The 18,093-nt window shown below is 43.4% G+C and overlaps 1 protein-coding gene across 9 annotated transcripts in view; it reads right to left on the bottom strand.

The window, feature by feature from the left end:
• The window catches only part of ST3GAL3 (ST3 beta-galactoside alpha-2,3-sialyltransferase 3), a 196,927-nt gene that overhangs the window by 45,662 nt on the left and 133,172 nt on the right, over nt 1-18,093 (bottom strand). For 8 of the 9 annotated variants that reach the window (XM_064516100.1, XM_064516097.1, XM_064516102.1 and 5 more), the window contains 2 exons: nt 11,996-12,091; nt 7,269-7,455 (listed from right to left, as the gene is read on the bottom strand). In XM_064516100.1, coding sequence (XP_064372170.1) covers nt 7,269-7,455; nt 11,996-12,091 — 283 coding nt within the window. The remainder of the gene's footprint in view (nt 1-7,268; nt 7,456-11,995; nt 12,092-18,093) is intronic. The other variant, XM_064516098.1, reaches the window with a different exon arrangement.

The following is an 18,093-nucleotide window of genomic DNA, read 5'->3' as shown; positions in this document are numbered from 1 at the left end:
TGTGGATATGACAACTATCCAATCCAGATGGACAAGTTTTATTGGGCAGTGTGCATCCATCTGATAATATTAAATTGTGCATAGGCACACTGCAACAGCATCATCAGAGCAGCCCCTGCCACCAGCTAATGGTTGACAGTGTACTTACAGATGGACCAAGTATGCTTGGGTGGGAACAGCTCTCAGATATGTAGTGACCTGCCTAATCTTATTATACTGTTGCATGCAGGTATGTATGAAGGGCAAGCTCCAGCCTGCATTTTCCATACCAACAACCTTCCTTTGGGAATCTGGCCAGGAAGTCTCCCCCAAGGCCCATGTTGCAAACTGGGTCATTTGGCTGCTGAAGTTCCTGTATTGTCCTCACCACAGTGGTATCTGAAAGCTTGTTAAAAGATACTATACATAACTAAGGTCTCTCCCTCTTCTGGCCAGCAGGGGCAAGATTTTATACATCATGACTATATATTTTCCAGCCTATCTTCTGACCATCTCTGGAGAGAAACTGGGTTCACCTTCTCTCACAGGGCACCAATGTTCAAACTTCTCCGTCTGTCTTCTGGAAATGGCTCTGAACTCCTGGACCAGTCATAGGGAAGGCTTATTTTTCTGCACACAGGCCTTGGTTCTCTTGGCCCATTCCCACCAATGTACATCTGGTGGGGGGCGGGGGGGGGAGATCCTGATTGGGCAAGCACAAGCCCTCAGGTACCTCCAGTAGCCTTCAGTAAAGCCAGAGGGAGAACAAAATCTGAAAAAAGTCAGCAGTGTCCCAGAAGTCATCCCAAAAAGACAAACCAGCTCCCAGCCACTCTTTGCCAAAGGAATACGGCATAAATCATTTGGTAAGAGCCAGAAGAAGCTGCCTCAAGTTCTAACTTTATTACAAGGCATTTTCTTTGCTTCAGCATTTAGTAACAGTTCAGCTGCCCTGAACCAGGCACTGAACCATCCTGATTATGCGATAAGGTGGTGTGCCCTCTCACAGTTGCTTCTACCATCTCCCCACACTCCATGGGTAGAAATGGCCTTTCCCACTACCTGCTGTGACCACAGGACAATTACCATTGAAAAGGCTTTCCTGCCTCTCCCCCATGCAAGCCTCATCATGTCCTTTAAGCAAGCTGGCTGCCTTACTCACCAGCCATGCCTTCCTATATTATAGCCCCAAGGGGATTATTTGTGAATGGCTGTTTAAGGGAAAACTCAAATTTGTGAAAGAAATAGAACAACCATTAAGCTGACTTCCCACATCAAAGACTTCCTCTCGTTTATCATGGAGCAGGAAGTCCAGCTTCTGCCCCTTCCATCAGAGTGGAAGGAGAGCAGAAGAACATCAGGCAATACCTACACGGATGTACCTTTAACAGATTGGCTAGAGCTCTGTCTCAGCACAGGATCAGGCTACAAATCTGTAACCAAACTTCACATTTATAATGCATTAAGGCATTATAAGTGCTGGGTTTACAGCGCTACAGAAAACAGCTAATGAGTCTTCCTCACAGGCCTTCCAAAGCTGAAAAGACCAATGATACACAAAGTGTCTTTAAAACAACAAGCCCGTGGGAGGAGAATAGGGGAAGAAAGGAAATTCACAGTCCAGAAGCAGACACTGGAATGAAAATGCTGTGTGCCAGCACCTGCACTCCATTTGTCACCCACGGCAAGTGACAGTGTTGGAAACAGCATGCTCCCCCTCTGCAGCCCAAACTCAGAGAAACTGCTTGCTGAAAGGCTGGACTCGGCTTTTAAGCAAACTGGAAATACGTGCATGTGGATGAAGCTTTACTTGGATTTGGATGATAAGGAGGCAGAACAGATTTACAGCCTCACTATTTTCCTCAAGCTGATAGGAGCACAGTGGCTCCTTGCAGTTTTTCTCAGGGATGCAAAACAGCTCACAGGCAAGGCTATTAAAGGCTTCAAGAAACCTGCGGTGTACTAAGGGGCTGTGAAGTTCACAGTGTGCCCTAGCAAACGCATAGCACGTCAAGGCCATTAACTGAGAGAAGAGGAGGATCTCTAAATAAGAGCTCAGCAGACAGTAAGGGCTTTAGCACAGTAAGGCAGGCCCACTGAGGCAGGAATGTACTCTACCGTATAGCCTATCAGGACTAGGGGTAACCTGCTGACTTAAAACAGAAATGCAGTTGTCAAATAAAAGGCCAAAAAATAGAAACTAGCAGCAGTGGAGATGAAGTCCTAGGTTAGGACTAGAAACAAACACTGAGCTCAAAGAGAAAGGTGCGCTTGTATAACCACTGACCTGCTCTTGAATGCCCACAGACAACAGTCACATGCTGGGAGCAGGAAGGAGGGGTTACGTCCTGGCCATTGCTTAAGCCTCAACATCTGCTTGGGGAATGGTTGCTATTCAGATGGCATCACTGCAGTGTGCAAGCTCTCAGAGACATGCCCCTGCAAGGGACGGACAACTGAACTTGGCCTTGCTTGCAGACAGGTGCTCACTCGCTTCTATGATTTTCACTATCAAAGAGAGCTTCAAGGTGCCGCAGGCACTTACTGCACAAGTGATGCCTTTTTGGCAAAGGCTGCAGATTTAGGCTGGAAGCAGTGGCAGGCTCATTACCACATGAGAAGGAAGTTTAGCAGCTGCCAATTTCTAGTGAAACCTTTGCCCTCACTTGGCTGCTTTACCACCATGTGCCAGATGTTCAGGGAAGTGAGCCCCAAACAAACAAAAGCGTTCCCTCTGATTCAGTCATGATGTGCAAAGAACCACCCTGGAATCAGCTCCAGTGCCATTTGGTACTGACTGGTTTGCATAACTGGTGCTTTTAAGTTCATCCGTTTGCTTCAGAAGAGCAGGGTGTATCACAAAACGTGTTGACACTACATCTTGGATAAAAACAGTCCAGGAGAGCGTACAACTGTTCTGAGCGACTGTCCAGGACGACTCCGTATCTAGGGATGCACTAACAGAAGCCTTTTAGTTAGAGGAGGGATGCCTGGAAGTATCAGCAAGCTCTCGCAGCAATGACTGCAGGTCAGCACTGCCAAGGCACTCTTCAGACCAGTCACCAAGGATGCATGAACAACAGACATCTGTGACCTTCCTGTGGTAAACATGGTTTCCTGCAATTGCTGGCTGTGGGACTCCAACCCACTTCTTTTCTACTTGTACGCCTACATATTAGCTCGGTGTAGTGCGATCATCTCCTCTGCTAAACATGTCACCTTTCTCCATGCTCCACCCCTTTTCCCCCATTTACCTGCAACATGTGCAATTATGCTCTCCTTCACAGTTTGTTCTAATGCTTCTCAAATGACTGAAATCAGATGACCAGGGTTTCAGTTGCCTAGACTTATTCACTTTTCCCCTCTTATATACAGGTCTGTATACTCCAATGATACAGTACTGCCCCAATTTACTACCAGGTTTGAAAATTCAAGTGCCAGCACATCCAGAATGCTGTGACAGAGGCTACCCTTATTTTGAGGCTGACCCAGCATGAATATTTACCCAAATCTGTCCTTTTCTAGCTTTATCTCTTCTCTCAAGTTTCTATTTTTTTCCAGATATTCCTATTCCAGTGTGAAATAGAAAGCAGCTGAGCTTTTACTTTTTCTTTGGTATATAGTCCAGTGCTCCTCTTTCTCTGTACAAGCACCTCGCAGGTCACCCAGGATCATGCAGATCTCTAGAAGGCTGTTTCACCGTACTGAGTGTAACACACCAAATCCTCTGCCTCACTGTTTTGGTGCTCCTTCTGCATCACACTTTTTCTTTTCTTATAACATCTCCTGAAAATCCTCCTCTCTATAGAGCAAAGTACTTATCCCTTCCTCAGTGTGCAAGTGCTGCCAAAAGACTAACATAACACAGAGCAAATCCCTCTCAGCTGCGCAGAGAATAAGCTTATCTGACCACTGACCCTAGCAATAAATAGCCACTTGTCTTTCATTTACTCCTTCTCAGTTAAACTCCCTTTGATTTCACTTACTCGAGAGAAGACTAAGCAAGGATCGCAGTATCCAGTAGAGAATCTCCAATCAAGCAGGTCCAAGTAGGTCCAGTTCAAGTGACATCTCAAGGAAGTCAAAACTCCTGATATCCCAGCCATGACTATGACACACACATGCAGTCACCATCAAAATTCAAAGGCAAAGGAAATAGCAGAGGGCAGAATTTGGCCTATTTTATTGAGGAACGCGTCCACTTCCACAGCAGTCATGTTCTTTAGCAGGATGTTCCCAGTTCCCTTATCTCTGTTTTGTGGTCAGACTCCTGTTTGTAACAACTGGTTTGCAGTGGGGATGACATCTTGCAGAGGAATCAGTCTAACCTCAGATAAAGAATAAGCAACAGTGGCATGAAGAGCCCTCAGGTCAAACAAGTGTCTCTAGATGAATCCAGGAAAGAAAAGAGCTCCCTTTGCCCCAGAAAACCAGCTGACAGAAAAACAGAAACTCTTCACAGAGAGCACTGGGCAGGCATTTGTCATTTTGAACTTACCAGACACTGATTAAAAATACTAACACTCATTATCAGAACAACAGACGCCTACAACTTATTCCCATGGCACTGTTAGCTCTCCACAGGGTCATTTCTTTTAGCTAAGAGACAACACTTCTTGCATCAGTCTCCATTAGAAAGCAGCTGTGCTAGCCACCTGCTTGCAGTTAAAGCCAGAAATAGTGGAGTAAGATTTTAGCCCCAAATAGAGAGAGACCAGGATAGAGAGGACAAGACAGATGTTTTCCAGTCAACTGGACTTCATCCTAAAGTATTTAATGAACTGGTTCAACAGCCTCAAAACCAGTAATGATTTTGTTTGGGAACGCATCTAGGGTAGGGTGTCAAAGGATTGAAAAATGGACAAAAGTAGTGCCTAGTCTTAAAAAGCCAAAAAAGGGAAAGGAGTTGATTTATGATTTCAATTCTCAGAATAGCAAACTTAATTATTTGCAATCACTTGAAAAAAATGACAAAGATGAGTAGCAACCCATGTGGATTTGTTAAGAACAAATCATTATCAAAACACTAGAACTTCTTTCTACAAGAAAATAACTATCATAGAGGAGAAGCAAGACATGTACCTGAATTCAGTAAGGCTTCTGACATACCACTTTCACAAACACGCTGAAGAAACTTGCTTTTAATGAAACCACTCTGATAAGAGTTCAGAAGTGGCCAAAAAACTACCCAGAAGGAATTATCAGCAGATTCACTGTAGAAATAGAAGGATGCATCACATTGGGGTCTACCCAGGATCCAATTCTTTTCAGCATTTTCATCCTTAACCTGAGTGGTGGAATAAAAAGTATGTTTGCTAAATTGCAGAGGACATGAAGCTGGAAAGAATGGCAGGTATGTTGGAAAGCTGTGCAAAAGAAACTTGGCTAATTGGAGAAATGGTCTGGAAGAAAAAATTGGTAGGGAAAAGTGCACAAGCTGCTATTTGGCAGGAAGACCCCACTGTACAAACGCAGGGTGCAGTGCTGGGAAGGCAGCGGTTCTCCAGTCTCCCAGAGACCTGGAGTCAGTGGATCACAGCTTAACACTAGCCTTCAACGCCATGCCGCTGTGGAAACGGCAAACACAACAGCGGATGTATAAAGAACAAGGACTGCAAGGCTAGTCCTTTGCTCTATTCTATTTGCAGCACTCTGTACATTTTTGGGCACTGCTCTTTCAGAAAAATATGAATCAACTGCAGACAGTCAAAAGGGCAACTTGAATAAGAGATCTGGAAAACATCACCTACAAGAACTGAAAAAAACAGTGTGTTTATTTCAAAGAAGAGAAGGCTGAAGAACCAACCACAAGCACATTCAAGTAACCTGCAATGCAAGAAGCTCAACTTCCTTCTGCACTCTACCAGGCTGAGCACTGAAGCATTCAGTTAAGATTACAGCAGTAGCTCTCCCCCGTCTTCTACCAAGTTTTAACAAATTCTTTACTGCATCTTTCCGGGAGCGTGGCCACCGCACTACACTCTCTGTACTGCGCCCATGACTGCAAGTATGAAGTGGAAATTCAATTTGTTTTGAAGCAAACCACTCCATCCTTGGACTTCAAACCAAACACTGGGAGTTCCTACAATTGCACTCAGGTTGCACAGCACTGACATCCTCTGTATATTAAATACAGGCCCTTCCCTTGCCCAGAATGAAGAATAGGAGCATGACACAAACAACAAAGAAAATAACTTTTGACTCAATTATTCATGCTACCAAAGCCCACTTGTGCCTGCCCAGAGGCTAAAAGGTAACCTTATCTGTCTAATACCAGGAAAATAATTGGAAGGTGGTGCCAGTGTGAGGCAAGAGGAATGTATGAGCCCTAAGGCCATCTATATAACAGCCGTATACAATTATATTCCCAGACTGTTTTCTTTCTGTTTGTGGTGAGCTGCCAACCTCCTGTCTTGGTCTCCAAACACACAATATAACATCCCATTCTCCAAACATTAATCCATTTGTCAACTTATTTTCTGAAAAATCATTAACAAGTATCTGAAAACAGATATACAAGTTTTCTAAAACAAGTATTATACCCAAACAGCGGTCACTTCATGACAACAGGAAATGATGAACCATCCACTAAAGGAGCAGTCAGCAATCACAACCTGCTTACTTTCAGGATGGGTGAAATAGAGAACAACGCTGACTATTAACAGTCTCACAGTACTTCAGAAGGGCACTAATGTGACTGACTGGGACAAAATATCTACGTGGGGAAAGTGATAGACTCACCATTTCAATGTTTTTAAGTTAGACTTAATGGCTGTCTTCCAGATAAATTAGCCAAATGTAAATCATGAAACTCAGTACAGCGGTAACTAAGCAAAATATAATGGTTTGTGCTATTCAGGTCAAAGTCTGCAGATTGTAGCCTTTTCAACAAGTCCTGCTGTTGCTGTCTCCTCCTCCCCTCATCTGCCACTGCCTCCTTTCCCCAGATCCCATTTCCTCCCCTAGCCACTGCCCTTCTTCCTTCACTCTTGAACCCTAGGAGCCTGCAGAACCCATGCAAGAGCCAGTCCTTTCAGATATTCTTAAAATACATTAAAATTAAGCACAGTTTGGTAGCACAGACTACATCATCTTTAACAGAAAGCTGCATCTGTGACAAGAGGTTAGGTTACAGAGATTTCTTTGTAAAATATATTTAATTAAAAGTGAAGTCCATGGGGCAGGCATGCAGAGAAATTCTCCTCAGATCAAAACATGGCAAATAACTGTGATATCTGCCTACCACTTCTAATTAAGTGACCTTCATAATGCCATATAAGTGTTCTTACCACTTTCTCCTTATAAACAATGTATTTCAGCCACTTGAAATCCTGCCATTTGAATCCTGCCAGAACAAACAGTGAATCCTTCTCATACTGCTCCATTTTCTGGATTGCACCTTCAGGATATGTGATCCGGAGAGTTGTCTTGCCACCCACGTCTTTTTCAAAGCCCTTTACCGGAGCCGAGTTCAGCCTGCAGGGCAACCAGAGAAGACACTGTCATGGATTCCCATTTAGTCGTGCATGTTGACGATACAGCAGTCACTGCCGGTCCTGAGCTCCTGTACATAGTCGCTATGGCAGCAAACAGAACTCTTGCAAATTTTCATTGCAAATGATTATGAAGTTTTATACCAAGTGGCAGCAGTTTAATTAAAAGCCATTTAAATTATTTGATTAAATATAATGCAAACCACTTCTGTACTTCCACTTTTGTGATTTAAATCAGGTTGGAAGCTTTGGAAAAGGAGATTGAAAACCAACATCCATGCAAATTTAGATTCAAGTCACAAATTAAGCATTAACATTTTAATATCTCATCACTCCCAGGACATCTACTTGAATTCTGCAAGACTGTGATGAGCGCACAAAAGTGCTGCAACCAACGATGCAGTTCCATGGCAGTTTAAGCCAACTGAAGCTGGTCTTACACTCTTACCCCAGAACAGATTTTGCATTGCTTGTCTTACCAACAGAGAGATTGCTTAGAGAACTAAACAAGCTAATAATTTTCAAAATATGGAACAATTTTCATGTGGTTTTATTCCCCAAATTGGCCCATCCCTACAGTACCAATGTGAAGGAAGTGGCTGGGCTGCCACTCAACAGCACTGTGGTCTCACCGACTCTAGATCAGTGATGAGCTTTTGCTGTGGAACTGCATCCCACTTGGAAAACACCCAAGCAGAAATAGAGCTTTACTCCCGGGAATACCGATTTCTGAGGGAATGTTATGTGTTTAGCTGTGTTTTTATTAAAACTCCCCTTAGGGACAAAATTTTTTTTCCCTTCAAAAAGCAAACTGTTCTGGTGTTAACAGCGATTATGACTTTCATGACATTAAAGTTATTCAGAACTTCTTTGTACATGTAGGCCAGTCTATTCAATACTAGAAGCCCAGAGGTGAGGAAATCTCAAGTAACTTGGAATACAAATCTTGCTGACATCAAACAGCAACCCCTGATGGAACAGCACTGCCTGCTTGAATTATTGCAGCCTTCTTGACTTGGGATAGTTCAATACACTGGAAAGTGCTTATGGACTGCAAATTTTGTCATGTGGGAATGTTAATGAGGATCTGGATTTGTCTTTTTCAGCCTGGGTAAGCATTTTAGGTGGGAAACCTTTTACTAGAAAATCCCTGTATACAGTTTGAAATTCTATTCAGAATTAAGGAGAATAAATTCTTATGCATTTCTAATAAGTGGAAAGCAATTTAAGAATCAATACCACCAAGTTTATACAGGAGATGAAACCTTTTTTTTATTCTATTCCATAGTTTATATCCCCTCACTTTATACCATACCCTGACTTCAAGGTACCTACACCTAGCTGCCTGCAAAGACAGTGCTCCTAGCCAGTCTGATCACTTGCCTTTTTTTCTGGGCTGCATGTTCAGACATCAGTCATCTTTACTATAAACATAATTTAAATTTCAAGGCACTGTGTCTTCCAGGGCTAGACAACCCTACAAACTATAAAAGCTCTTGGCCCTATCGGAAACAGAGAAATACAACTAAGTATAATATAAAGAATGCTGGTTATACATTTTTTCATGTGTCATCTTGGACTTGAGGGGAAGGTTGGTATCTGGGATCTTTTCACAGTTTAGTGTGTAGCTCTCTGGCAGGTTTTTTCCCCTAGCTGCCGGGTTAGCTGTTTTGCTGTTTACCTTGTTAAAGCTCCCAAAACTCAGGACTTCTGCTTTTTATCTAGACAGGAAATAAAACAAGCCATTCCCCCAAGTAAAATGAACTCAAGTCCACAGCAAAGGGCCAGAACGTGAGTTGCTGATGGAGTCATAGCACTGGAGCCTCACTAATGAGCCAGCGCTGCTGGCGCAAAGGTCAGTGCCCCAGAGGTGGTGCGGGCAATCGAGCAGGAGGAGTTCTGGCAGCCACAACCTGCACTCGCAGAGGTGCACACTAGGGAGCTTGAGCCCCTTCTCAGGCAGGACACACTGGTGAGTATAAACACAGCTTAATCTTCTACAACTTCAGTCAGTAAGCCAGGTCTCCCTGTGCAGCTCACGGACAGGCAAGTTTCTCCATAATATGTTTCAGTGTTTCTCTGTCTCTGTGTCCACTGACAAAGGCAGCTTAGAGACACTGACTCCTAACTTGAGCACTGTGAACCACCCCCCCCCCCCCCCCCAGCACTAAGGTATCAGCAGCAGGGCAAATCCCTGCCCCATTCCAACCAGGAATTTCTAATATACACTTGTTTTCACCCTGTCTGCAGTCTATTCTAAGGAGGCATTTCTGCTTATCAGAGCACTGACGGCTGATTGCTGCAAGTAGCTTCTGCTAGGTAAAGAGTGGGACATCCGGAAACAGTGTCTCCACTGAAGTCTCATAATACTCAGTTAAAGAAAAAAAAAAAAACCCAGCAAACTCTCTCCAAGCTGTTTTAGAATTGTCAAAGCTGATCTGACTCTCTTTACCGCAAGATCAACATTTGTTGCTGCAATTAGCGGTCTTTACATGGCAATGCACAATGCATCAAAAAACTCCCTGTACTTCTGAGTGACTCCTTTGTCCACAACGTGTACTATGTTTTCTCCTTTAAAAACTCACCTCCTAGATGCCAGATCTGATCATTCAAAGGAGTTGTGCAACCCATTAAAAAGGATGCTGAACACAAAGGACTCAAGCCCTTCTCCAGCCTCTACAGAATTAAAGGAAGCAGGTGGACACATTTAAGAAGTAGTCTCCTCTCATCTTCTCAGCCCCACATACAAGCACCTGGCTTCATTTAACCTTTACATTTGACTTTTCTCTCCTTTATCCATCCCTCAACCAGCACAGGTGCTTAGCTGCCCTCTTATCCTCTCACCTTGCAACCTGACTTAGATTTACTGGTGTGGAGAGAAAGGGTTGGGCTTTTAATTTAGAAACTAAATTGTAGACCTTCTGATGTAAATCTTAATGGATGGCTTAGTACAAATGGATTGAAACCATTCTGCTGCTGCTTTGTGAACAGTTTGAGCCTAAGAAGGGGCTATAACTGAGTGACTTTGACATATTTTAACTCAGCCCAAAGAACTAAAAGTCAGCAGATTATGATGAGTAGGAAGAGCCCTTTGCTAGTAACTGAGAGTGGGATGCACTTGGAGAAGGGCTGTAAAAGTTTTATCTTGTTCTGAACAGTCACCCCTGCGTCCAGAGCAACACAGGGAAGTAGGGAACAGTCCACAGGAACAAATGACTGAGAGGATCTTCTTGGTCTTTCCATCCAGATTGCCACTTCACATACATTGCCAGAAGTTGAGAGGGTAATTATAACTCTCTGTGCATCCTATTCACTCCTCAGTGCCCATTACTAGTCAACGTGACAGAAAGGAGACCAAGCTAAATGTTACTTTCTGTGTACTTTAAATTCTTGCACTAATTCCTTTCTTTCTTCCACCTTAGCTAAGAATTTGCCATTTGCTACCACATCCCATGCTTGACTAAATTTCAGAGAGATGAATCAGTTTTATTTCCTTTGGTATGAAACTAGTTAACTCACTAAAGAAAAATACCAGCTTAGACTATGTCAAACCAGTTTTGATAAAGTTGCACTGCAGTTTACCCCACTTCCTCATTTGCCATCATAATATTTTGTTACTCTTGCTTCAGAATCTGCTATAGAGATTTACATTTTATTCAAGTCAGACTAATGGGTCTGTAATTCCCTAGATCATGTCCCCCTCCCTCCTACACACACTCTCTCTCTTGCTCTCCATTAGTACAGGTATTATGTTTGTTAAGCTCCAGTCACCCAGAACACCTCCCTCACTTGACAGATTTATTACTAAGAGTTATGACTAGACCTGTGATTTCACATATCAGCATGTTTTTCCAGGATTCTGAGATGGCGATGATCCAACTCTGCAGCAAAAGCAGAGTCCTAGCTTTGACTGTGGTCATTTCCACTTCCACACCAGTCTGCTCCCTTATTCAGCTTCATCATCCATACTGAAACTGAGGCAAAGCATTCATGACTTTCAGGGCATATGTAGAGGTGTTTAATCATTACAGTGCCCTCACTCATGGAGGGTTCCTGAGACCCTATGCTGCACAGTACTCAGTTCTTCCCTTCCTAACTGAGGAGTGGGGGTTCTGGGGAATGCTACACCTGTATGACCAATAATGCTTGCTTGAACTACCGAGGGGATGTATTTGAGAGCAGATCTAACAGTATGTTTTACTGATTCACTGCCTAAGAGTGGTGAAAGAGGTAGCTTTTAGAAAATATGCTCCAAAAAGGAGGTGGAAGTGAGATCATAAGAGAGAACATATTCCCAAATAGTCGTGGAAAATGGAATGCTTGAGAAGAATGCCCTTTCCCTTAGATGCGATCACCACCAGTAACTTAAACATTTATGTGCTCTTACTTTTTCTCCATCTTGGTTAGCACTTCCATACGAGTGGTTATTATCACTAGTGAACACTTAAACTTTGCCTGTGTAATATACCTTCTGATATGGAAATTGAATATATGAAAAGAAAACTGCAATGCCAAAGACTCACCTGACAACAACATCATAGTCATCAATTTTTAACCCCAACGATTTATTTGCAAGTACTCCACCATTTCCCACAATAATACATCGTCGACAGCTGAGACTGTGGAAGAAACACATGGAAGAGGTGATTTTTGTAATATGACTTCAAACATACAGAGCTGCTTATATTTAGTTTGCAACTATCCAAGAATTTCAGGAAACCTTTTGGAATACTAAGAATTAAGGGGAAGACAGAGATACACTTGTTCCCTAGCTCACCCCATCATGCCTGGGCATTACATGGGATAAACTTCTTTCAACACTTCACACCACATGTGGCTTGATGAAATGAGCTGTCAGGACAAGCAGCTTCTCTCCCCCCACACCCCAAGTCTGATGGGCTCAAATCAAATCCATCTGTTTACTTAAACCTCCTCATTATTCATTTAGCACTGAAACAACAATAAACCAAACACTAAGTGGGGAAGTCCTCTTTCTGAGCAATTTTCTGAGTGCAGACAGACCTTGCCAGGTTATCTGGGGTGTGCTCACCTTGTTAGTGCAAAATCGCTGCAGTTACCGTGAGACTTCAAGAGACGGAAGAACACTAAATGGATAGAAAAAGGAACCTCCTCCTCCCACTCCATCCAGTAGGAAACACACACAGAGACACAATGGGCGAGGAAGGGGAAGGAAAATAACCTTAATTAACAAAGAAACAGAAAAGAAAAGGAAGAGAATGGTTTCTTGTGGAACAGTGAGTCACGAGAACTCTCTGCAGCAGATGTTAAAAAGTGATTTCGTTCTGAAGACTGAGAGAGGACTTCTTTCCAGCCATCTAATCCCAAACGCAGCTGGTTCTTCTGGCAACGTGCCTCCATCTCTGGTAGTTCACTGAAGGAATACGTGTCTGCAGAGCCTTTTTCGGAAAGGGTCCAAGACAATCAGTTGTTTGGAGCAGATCTCTGGGCTAGGCGGCCTTCCTGGTCCCAGGCACAGCTGACTGATCTCTTCTATGCTGTCCTCTGGCCTTGCTGTGATCAGTCTGAAGAGCCGGCATGAGGGAAGCTCTGCTTATGTGGGGTCTGTCTTTCCAGAGCAGGGCTGCAGTACACTTTAAAAATTCAGCTAAGCCACTGAGGCTTACCCCATTGACAGAACCATTAGCTGAAGATAGGCACAAAATTAGAGGTACAGCACTCAAGAAACACTCAGAAATGGCTTCCCAAGCCTAGGTAAAGGTACTCTGCAGGACCCATGCTTTCCAAAAGAGATCTCCTCAAGAAAATAGTCATATTAGTCCAGTGCTTGTGTCTCTAAGACCAACGAGGTGTGGATGCTTGTGATAAGCAAATCGGGCAATACAGAAAGAACCTTAGACAATGGCATAGAAAAGAAAAAAGTTATAGTTCTGGTGACAGGAGGAAAGCAGAGGAAAGACTTGATTCAAGCAGCCTGCAGATTGTGGCAAGAAGGGAAGGGAAAGAATCGGTCCCAAATATATGCACCTGGGTGACAGACATGACAATAGCTTTTGTCAAAAACTTTTAGGAAATGGGGCTGCAGGAGGAAAAAATGCATAGCTCAGTTTTGGCTAGGTGAAGTTTCAGATGACAATAGGCTGTTCAGATGATTACAGTAAGCTAGTGTGACCTCCTAAAGAACAGACCGCTGGGTGAAATACTGGAATTTCTCTCTCCAGTTGTCTCTGAGGCATGACTGTTTTTTAAAAAAATACCCTGCTGAAATCCAAAGGCTACAAGTGATGGAGACTCCCCTCTCTCCCTTCCCTTCTCATTGTTATGGCGCTTTTACCAAGTTTAAATACAGATGTGTTCATTTCAACCTCAAACCACCTAATCGCATTCTTCCCTGTTCTGCTAAATTAAAGCACCATCTACTGTCAGCAGTCCCTTCCACATCTGCATGCGATCCACCCACTGACAAACCACTGCATGTAAACATCTGCTTCTGGAGGGATAATCAGTCATGGGACTGGTGAGCATCAGCCTCTACATATGAGGTAAAAGAACCAGTTCTGCCAGCCAAAGCCCTTCCATCTGCCTCTTTTAATGGCCCTGTTCTCACCCAGTACTAGAAGACTCAAAGCCCCTTCTTAATTTTCTCTTGGTCAAGTGGAGCAAGTTCATCACATCTCTTACGGTATGGCAACTCTCCTAGATCTTGAGTCACACTTGCAGGACCTCTCTGAACCATTTTCAACTTCTCCTAAAATTTTTGAAGCACTGACTCTGGAACACCAGTATGCGGAGCTAATGCTGCTCAGAGCAGGGCCCCTTTTATATGGAAATTTTATATACATCAGTTTGATGCTCTCTTTTTATAGTCATTGGTTTGCAGAACATAATCCTCATCTTATAAGGATGACCTGTGTTCTCACCTCTGAGATGCCAGGCTTTTGATTTGGATCCAGTAAGGAATGCTCCGCTCAAAAAAGGTCCAGACTGATCAGACCCTCCACTCCTAACTACCCCGGTCTTTGGCCCTAGCAAATTTTTCTACAGTAATTTTATATTTCCTTCAGATCACTATTAACCATTGAGAATACCTTCCAGCAGGATTACACTAGAAGTATCACTACCTGTCACTAGTCGGGATTAATTCCCAACCCTGACAATTTTTTAAAGCTGTGTGGCATATATCCTGTTCCTAAAAAGCTGATATCTACAATGATGTTGCATAAAAATCACAGTAAAGTGCTGGACTGAGACAAATAACAAATACTTATCTTAAAATGGTTGCCTTTATCAATCAAGCTTCTAGTTCAATTCAAAAATCACATCTGCATGACAAAATTTTGTTTCCATAAAACCCAAGCTAACTGGCATCAGTTATGCTGTCATCCTCACTGTGTTCCAGATCAAAATTTTCAGGATTTTTTCTGCAAAACCAAGCTAATCAACTTACAGTTACCTCTGTCATCACACATATTTCTTTAGGAATGGCACAACATTTGCTGTTCTATCCAACATTTCAAAAAGAGTTAAAAAGCAAACAATAATACAAAGAACTCCTTACTTAACTCTAAATACTGTTCAGTATTTACTGATTTAAAAATATATACAATTGTCATTTAATATGCTCACAGTGACTGATAAAAATGAACAAAATATTTCATTGTTGCTGCAAAATGGACAGCCTCATTCTGTTTCTATACAAAAAAATGAAACAAATAGTTAACTGAATTATTCTGCCTCTTTTTGTCATAACTGCAGCTGGGCAAGGATGGTTATCATGTCTGAACCACTGTTATACCCTGCTGGTCCTGATATATTTAAATACTTCCTCCTCTCTCTTTAAACCTGCAGATCGTAGATTTTTTATTAGTATCTTATTGACACTAAGGTCATATCTTTGACCTTCTAATTGCTTACTTTTCTTTCAAAAGTACTTTGCATACTGTCATCACAAAGCCTAACGTCTCTGTGACACAATCAGAAGGCAGTATTCAAGTGCAGAAATCATTCCTCAGATACGCGTGATGAAGACATGCTCAGTCTTGGACTTTGCCTGAGCTCTGCCTGTCAGGCGCACACAGTAAGTCTCAGCAGCCAGGACTTTTTTGATCAAAACAGAAGCAGAAAGGTGAGCTGCTTTGGTCTCACCAGCTTTGGCAATCACCTTGTGGAATGGTGAGAAGGCAGAAAGACATCCCTGTTGCCACTGCAAAAAGGACACATCTGGCAGGGATGTCAGGTACCTGACCTCATATCCTGACCAGAAGTTCAGACGCGCAGCCCTGTTCAGATGCTCAGGCATAGCTGGACAACTCCATCATGAGCACTGCCTGATGGTGACTGAGCACTGGCGCAGGAAACCGGCAAAGTCACTGCTGGCCTCAGGCAAGTTTCTGGCTAAAGAGATGCACCATGCAAGATCAGTTACACAGCTCAATTGTTTCTCCACAGAGAGATGTGCAAACACCTTTTTGCATGTTTACATAGTATGTCAAAGCCGTATTTCCTTACCAGAAGAGCTCAAGTTCTGAAGCACATTGGACACAGCCCAGATTCCAGTTTGCTACCAGGGTGGTATGAAGGCAGGTCGTGGACTTTCCCCACCAGAGACCCCAAAGCCCTAAGCTGAGAGCCTGAGCCAGATGTGCAGCCTCCGACACAGATGCTCAGAGGAGTCTGAGCTCATCTACACGAAAACTGGGATTCACACTGATCTTCTTGAACAATATAGCACTGTAAACACATGCATGCATTGTATCAATTGCTACTTCCTCTTCCTCTTTTATCAATGTGCTTTAGGGAATTGTTAGGGGGGGAAAAAAAACCACAAAGCCTTTCTTTACACAACTTTGGAACTGTGGGCTTTGGGGAGAGAGATAACAGCATTTTACAAAAAGACATCATAAGGGCAACTGGTGCTTTGGGAGGCTTAGCATATTCTGGTTTGATCTAGCTGCTGCTACATAAACTCGTGCTAACAACCTGAGGCAGAAGGGAACACACATCTCTCCTGCTCTACCAAGTTTCTTCCTCATTCACTAGTTTATACACTGTTTAAGTAATGACTCATCTCAGTTATACACTCAAATTCACAGTTTGCCTTCATTACCACATCAAAACAATATCAATATAAAAATCTGAATGATCATTTTGTGTATTTCCTGTGAGATTTACAAGTCATCACCACAGATTTAAACTGAAATCAAGAAAACAATCAAGTCCGGGTAGCAAAAGAGCTGGAAGACTAGAAACCAAGCCCTGAGCGATTTGCAGAATGAGGGGCAGGAACCTGGAAGAGCCACTAAAAGAAGCAGCAAAAGTGTCAGGGATGTGAACAGACCTGGAAAAGCCAACAGCGGGCAAGAGAACTCTGACATGTCAAAGATGCCGTCAGCACCTGCTTTAGGGAGAAAGATATGCTGGCACTGAAGGAAGAGGACACATTCTAGAGAAAGTCCACTTGAGCTCCAATCTTCTCCAGAAAAGCTCAGACCCGAGTTGCAACTACCCTCACAAACACAACTGCAACTTTACCTGCCTCCCGCCCTGCAGTAGCAGCAGGTACCAGAAGCAGTTCAACAAGACAGTGCCATAACAAGGAGACACGAACAACAACTAAGAAAGCATGGCATCATATGCAGCGTTACAGACACGAACCACAGCATTTGTTCACATGCCCTCCAGCTGCTGCTAGTTATTAACACAGCTCTGCTCACAATGGAGGGATTAGTTAGAGTGAGTTGGCAAAGCTGTTTTGTGATGATGAAAGGCGTACACATATGTACGCATACCTGGAAGGATCGAGTTTGCCTCATTTCAGCACCACGTCGGTACATTGTGTCAGGAAAGGTGCATCAGGATGCCCTTTTGGCACAGGGATAATCAAGCAAACAAGGTCACTTCCAGGGCTTCTGGGAGGTACGTGAAGGTAGCATCTCAAAGGGGAGCTTTGTGAAGGAGGCCAGAGCTGGAAAAGCTTGGGTGGGGACAAGACTGAAGGCTCTCTGCAGATCCCCCACTATACACCTCTAATCCCTTCTTTCCTTCCTCTGCTCTCACGCACTGCTCTGACCTCACCTCCCCTGCTTCTCCCACCCTTCCCTCAGGAAAGCTGTGCTCAGCATGCGGTTACATGAACATGTGCTTCAACAGATTCAGAAGTGCTCACCCTCCCCACCCATCCTTGGCCCTCTCCCTCACATGCTGCAATTCCCATGCTGTGCCAGTGCAACCTTTCAGTGGGAGGGGAGCTCTTTAAACCAGGTCACTGAAATGACCTGGGTTAAGAGAAAAAAAACTTTTAAATTGGAATCATTTCAGTGACGCAACTTAGATCCCCCCTTCAAACTACAGCCTGAGAGCAGGAAGCAGCAGCAAGGGTAACTTTTTAAACTGGCTTTGCCAACAGAGAAAACATTGGTGTAACTCCATCCCATGGAGAAGCTAAACCTGGAGCTTTCTTCTACTCCTAGAATCAACTTACTCAACTTCAGGGACCCTAGAAATGGAAGGGCTCATAAGATCTTCTAGTCTGACACCTGGTACATCACAAGCCATTAAACAACAGCTTCTTGTTCCCACATGGAGCCAATACCTTGTCTTTGCCAAAAGCATCCTCCAGAAAAAACACATCTAAACTAGAAAG

This window comes from Dromaius novaehollandiae, chromosome 8 (assembly GCF_036370855.1).
Source record: "Dromaius novaehollandiae isolate bDroNov1 chromosome 8, bDroNov1.hap1, whole genome shotgun sequence".
NCBI lineage: Eukaryota > Metazoa > Chordata > Aves > Casuariiformes > Dromaiidae > Dromaius > Dromaius novaehollandiae.
Note: the sequence above shows the minus strand (reverse complement) of the source record. Positions and strands in the feature narration are given on the sequence as shown.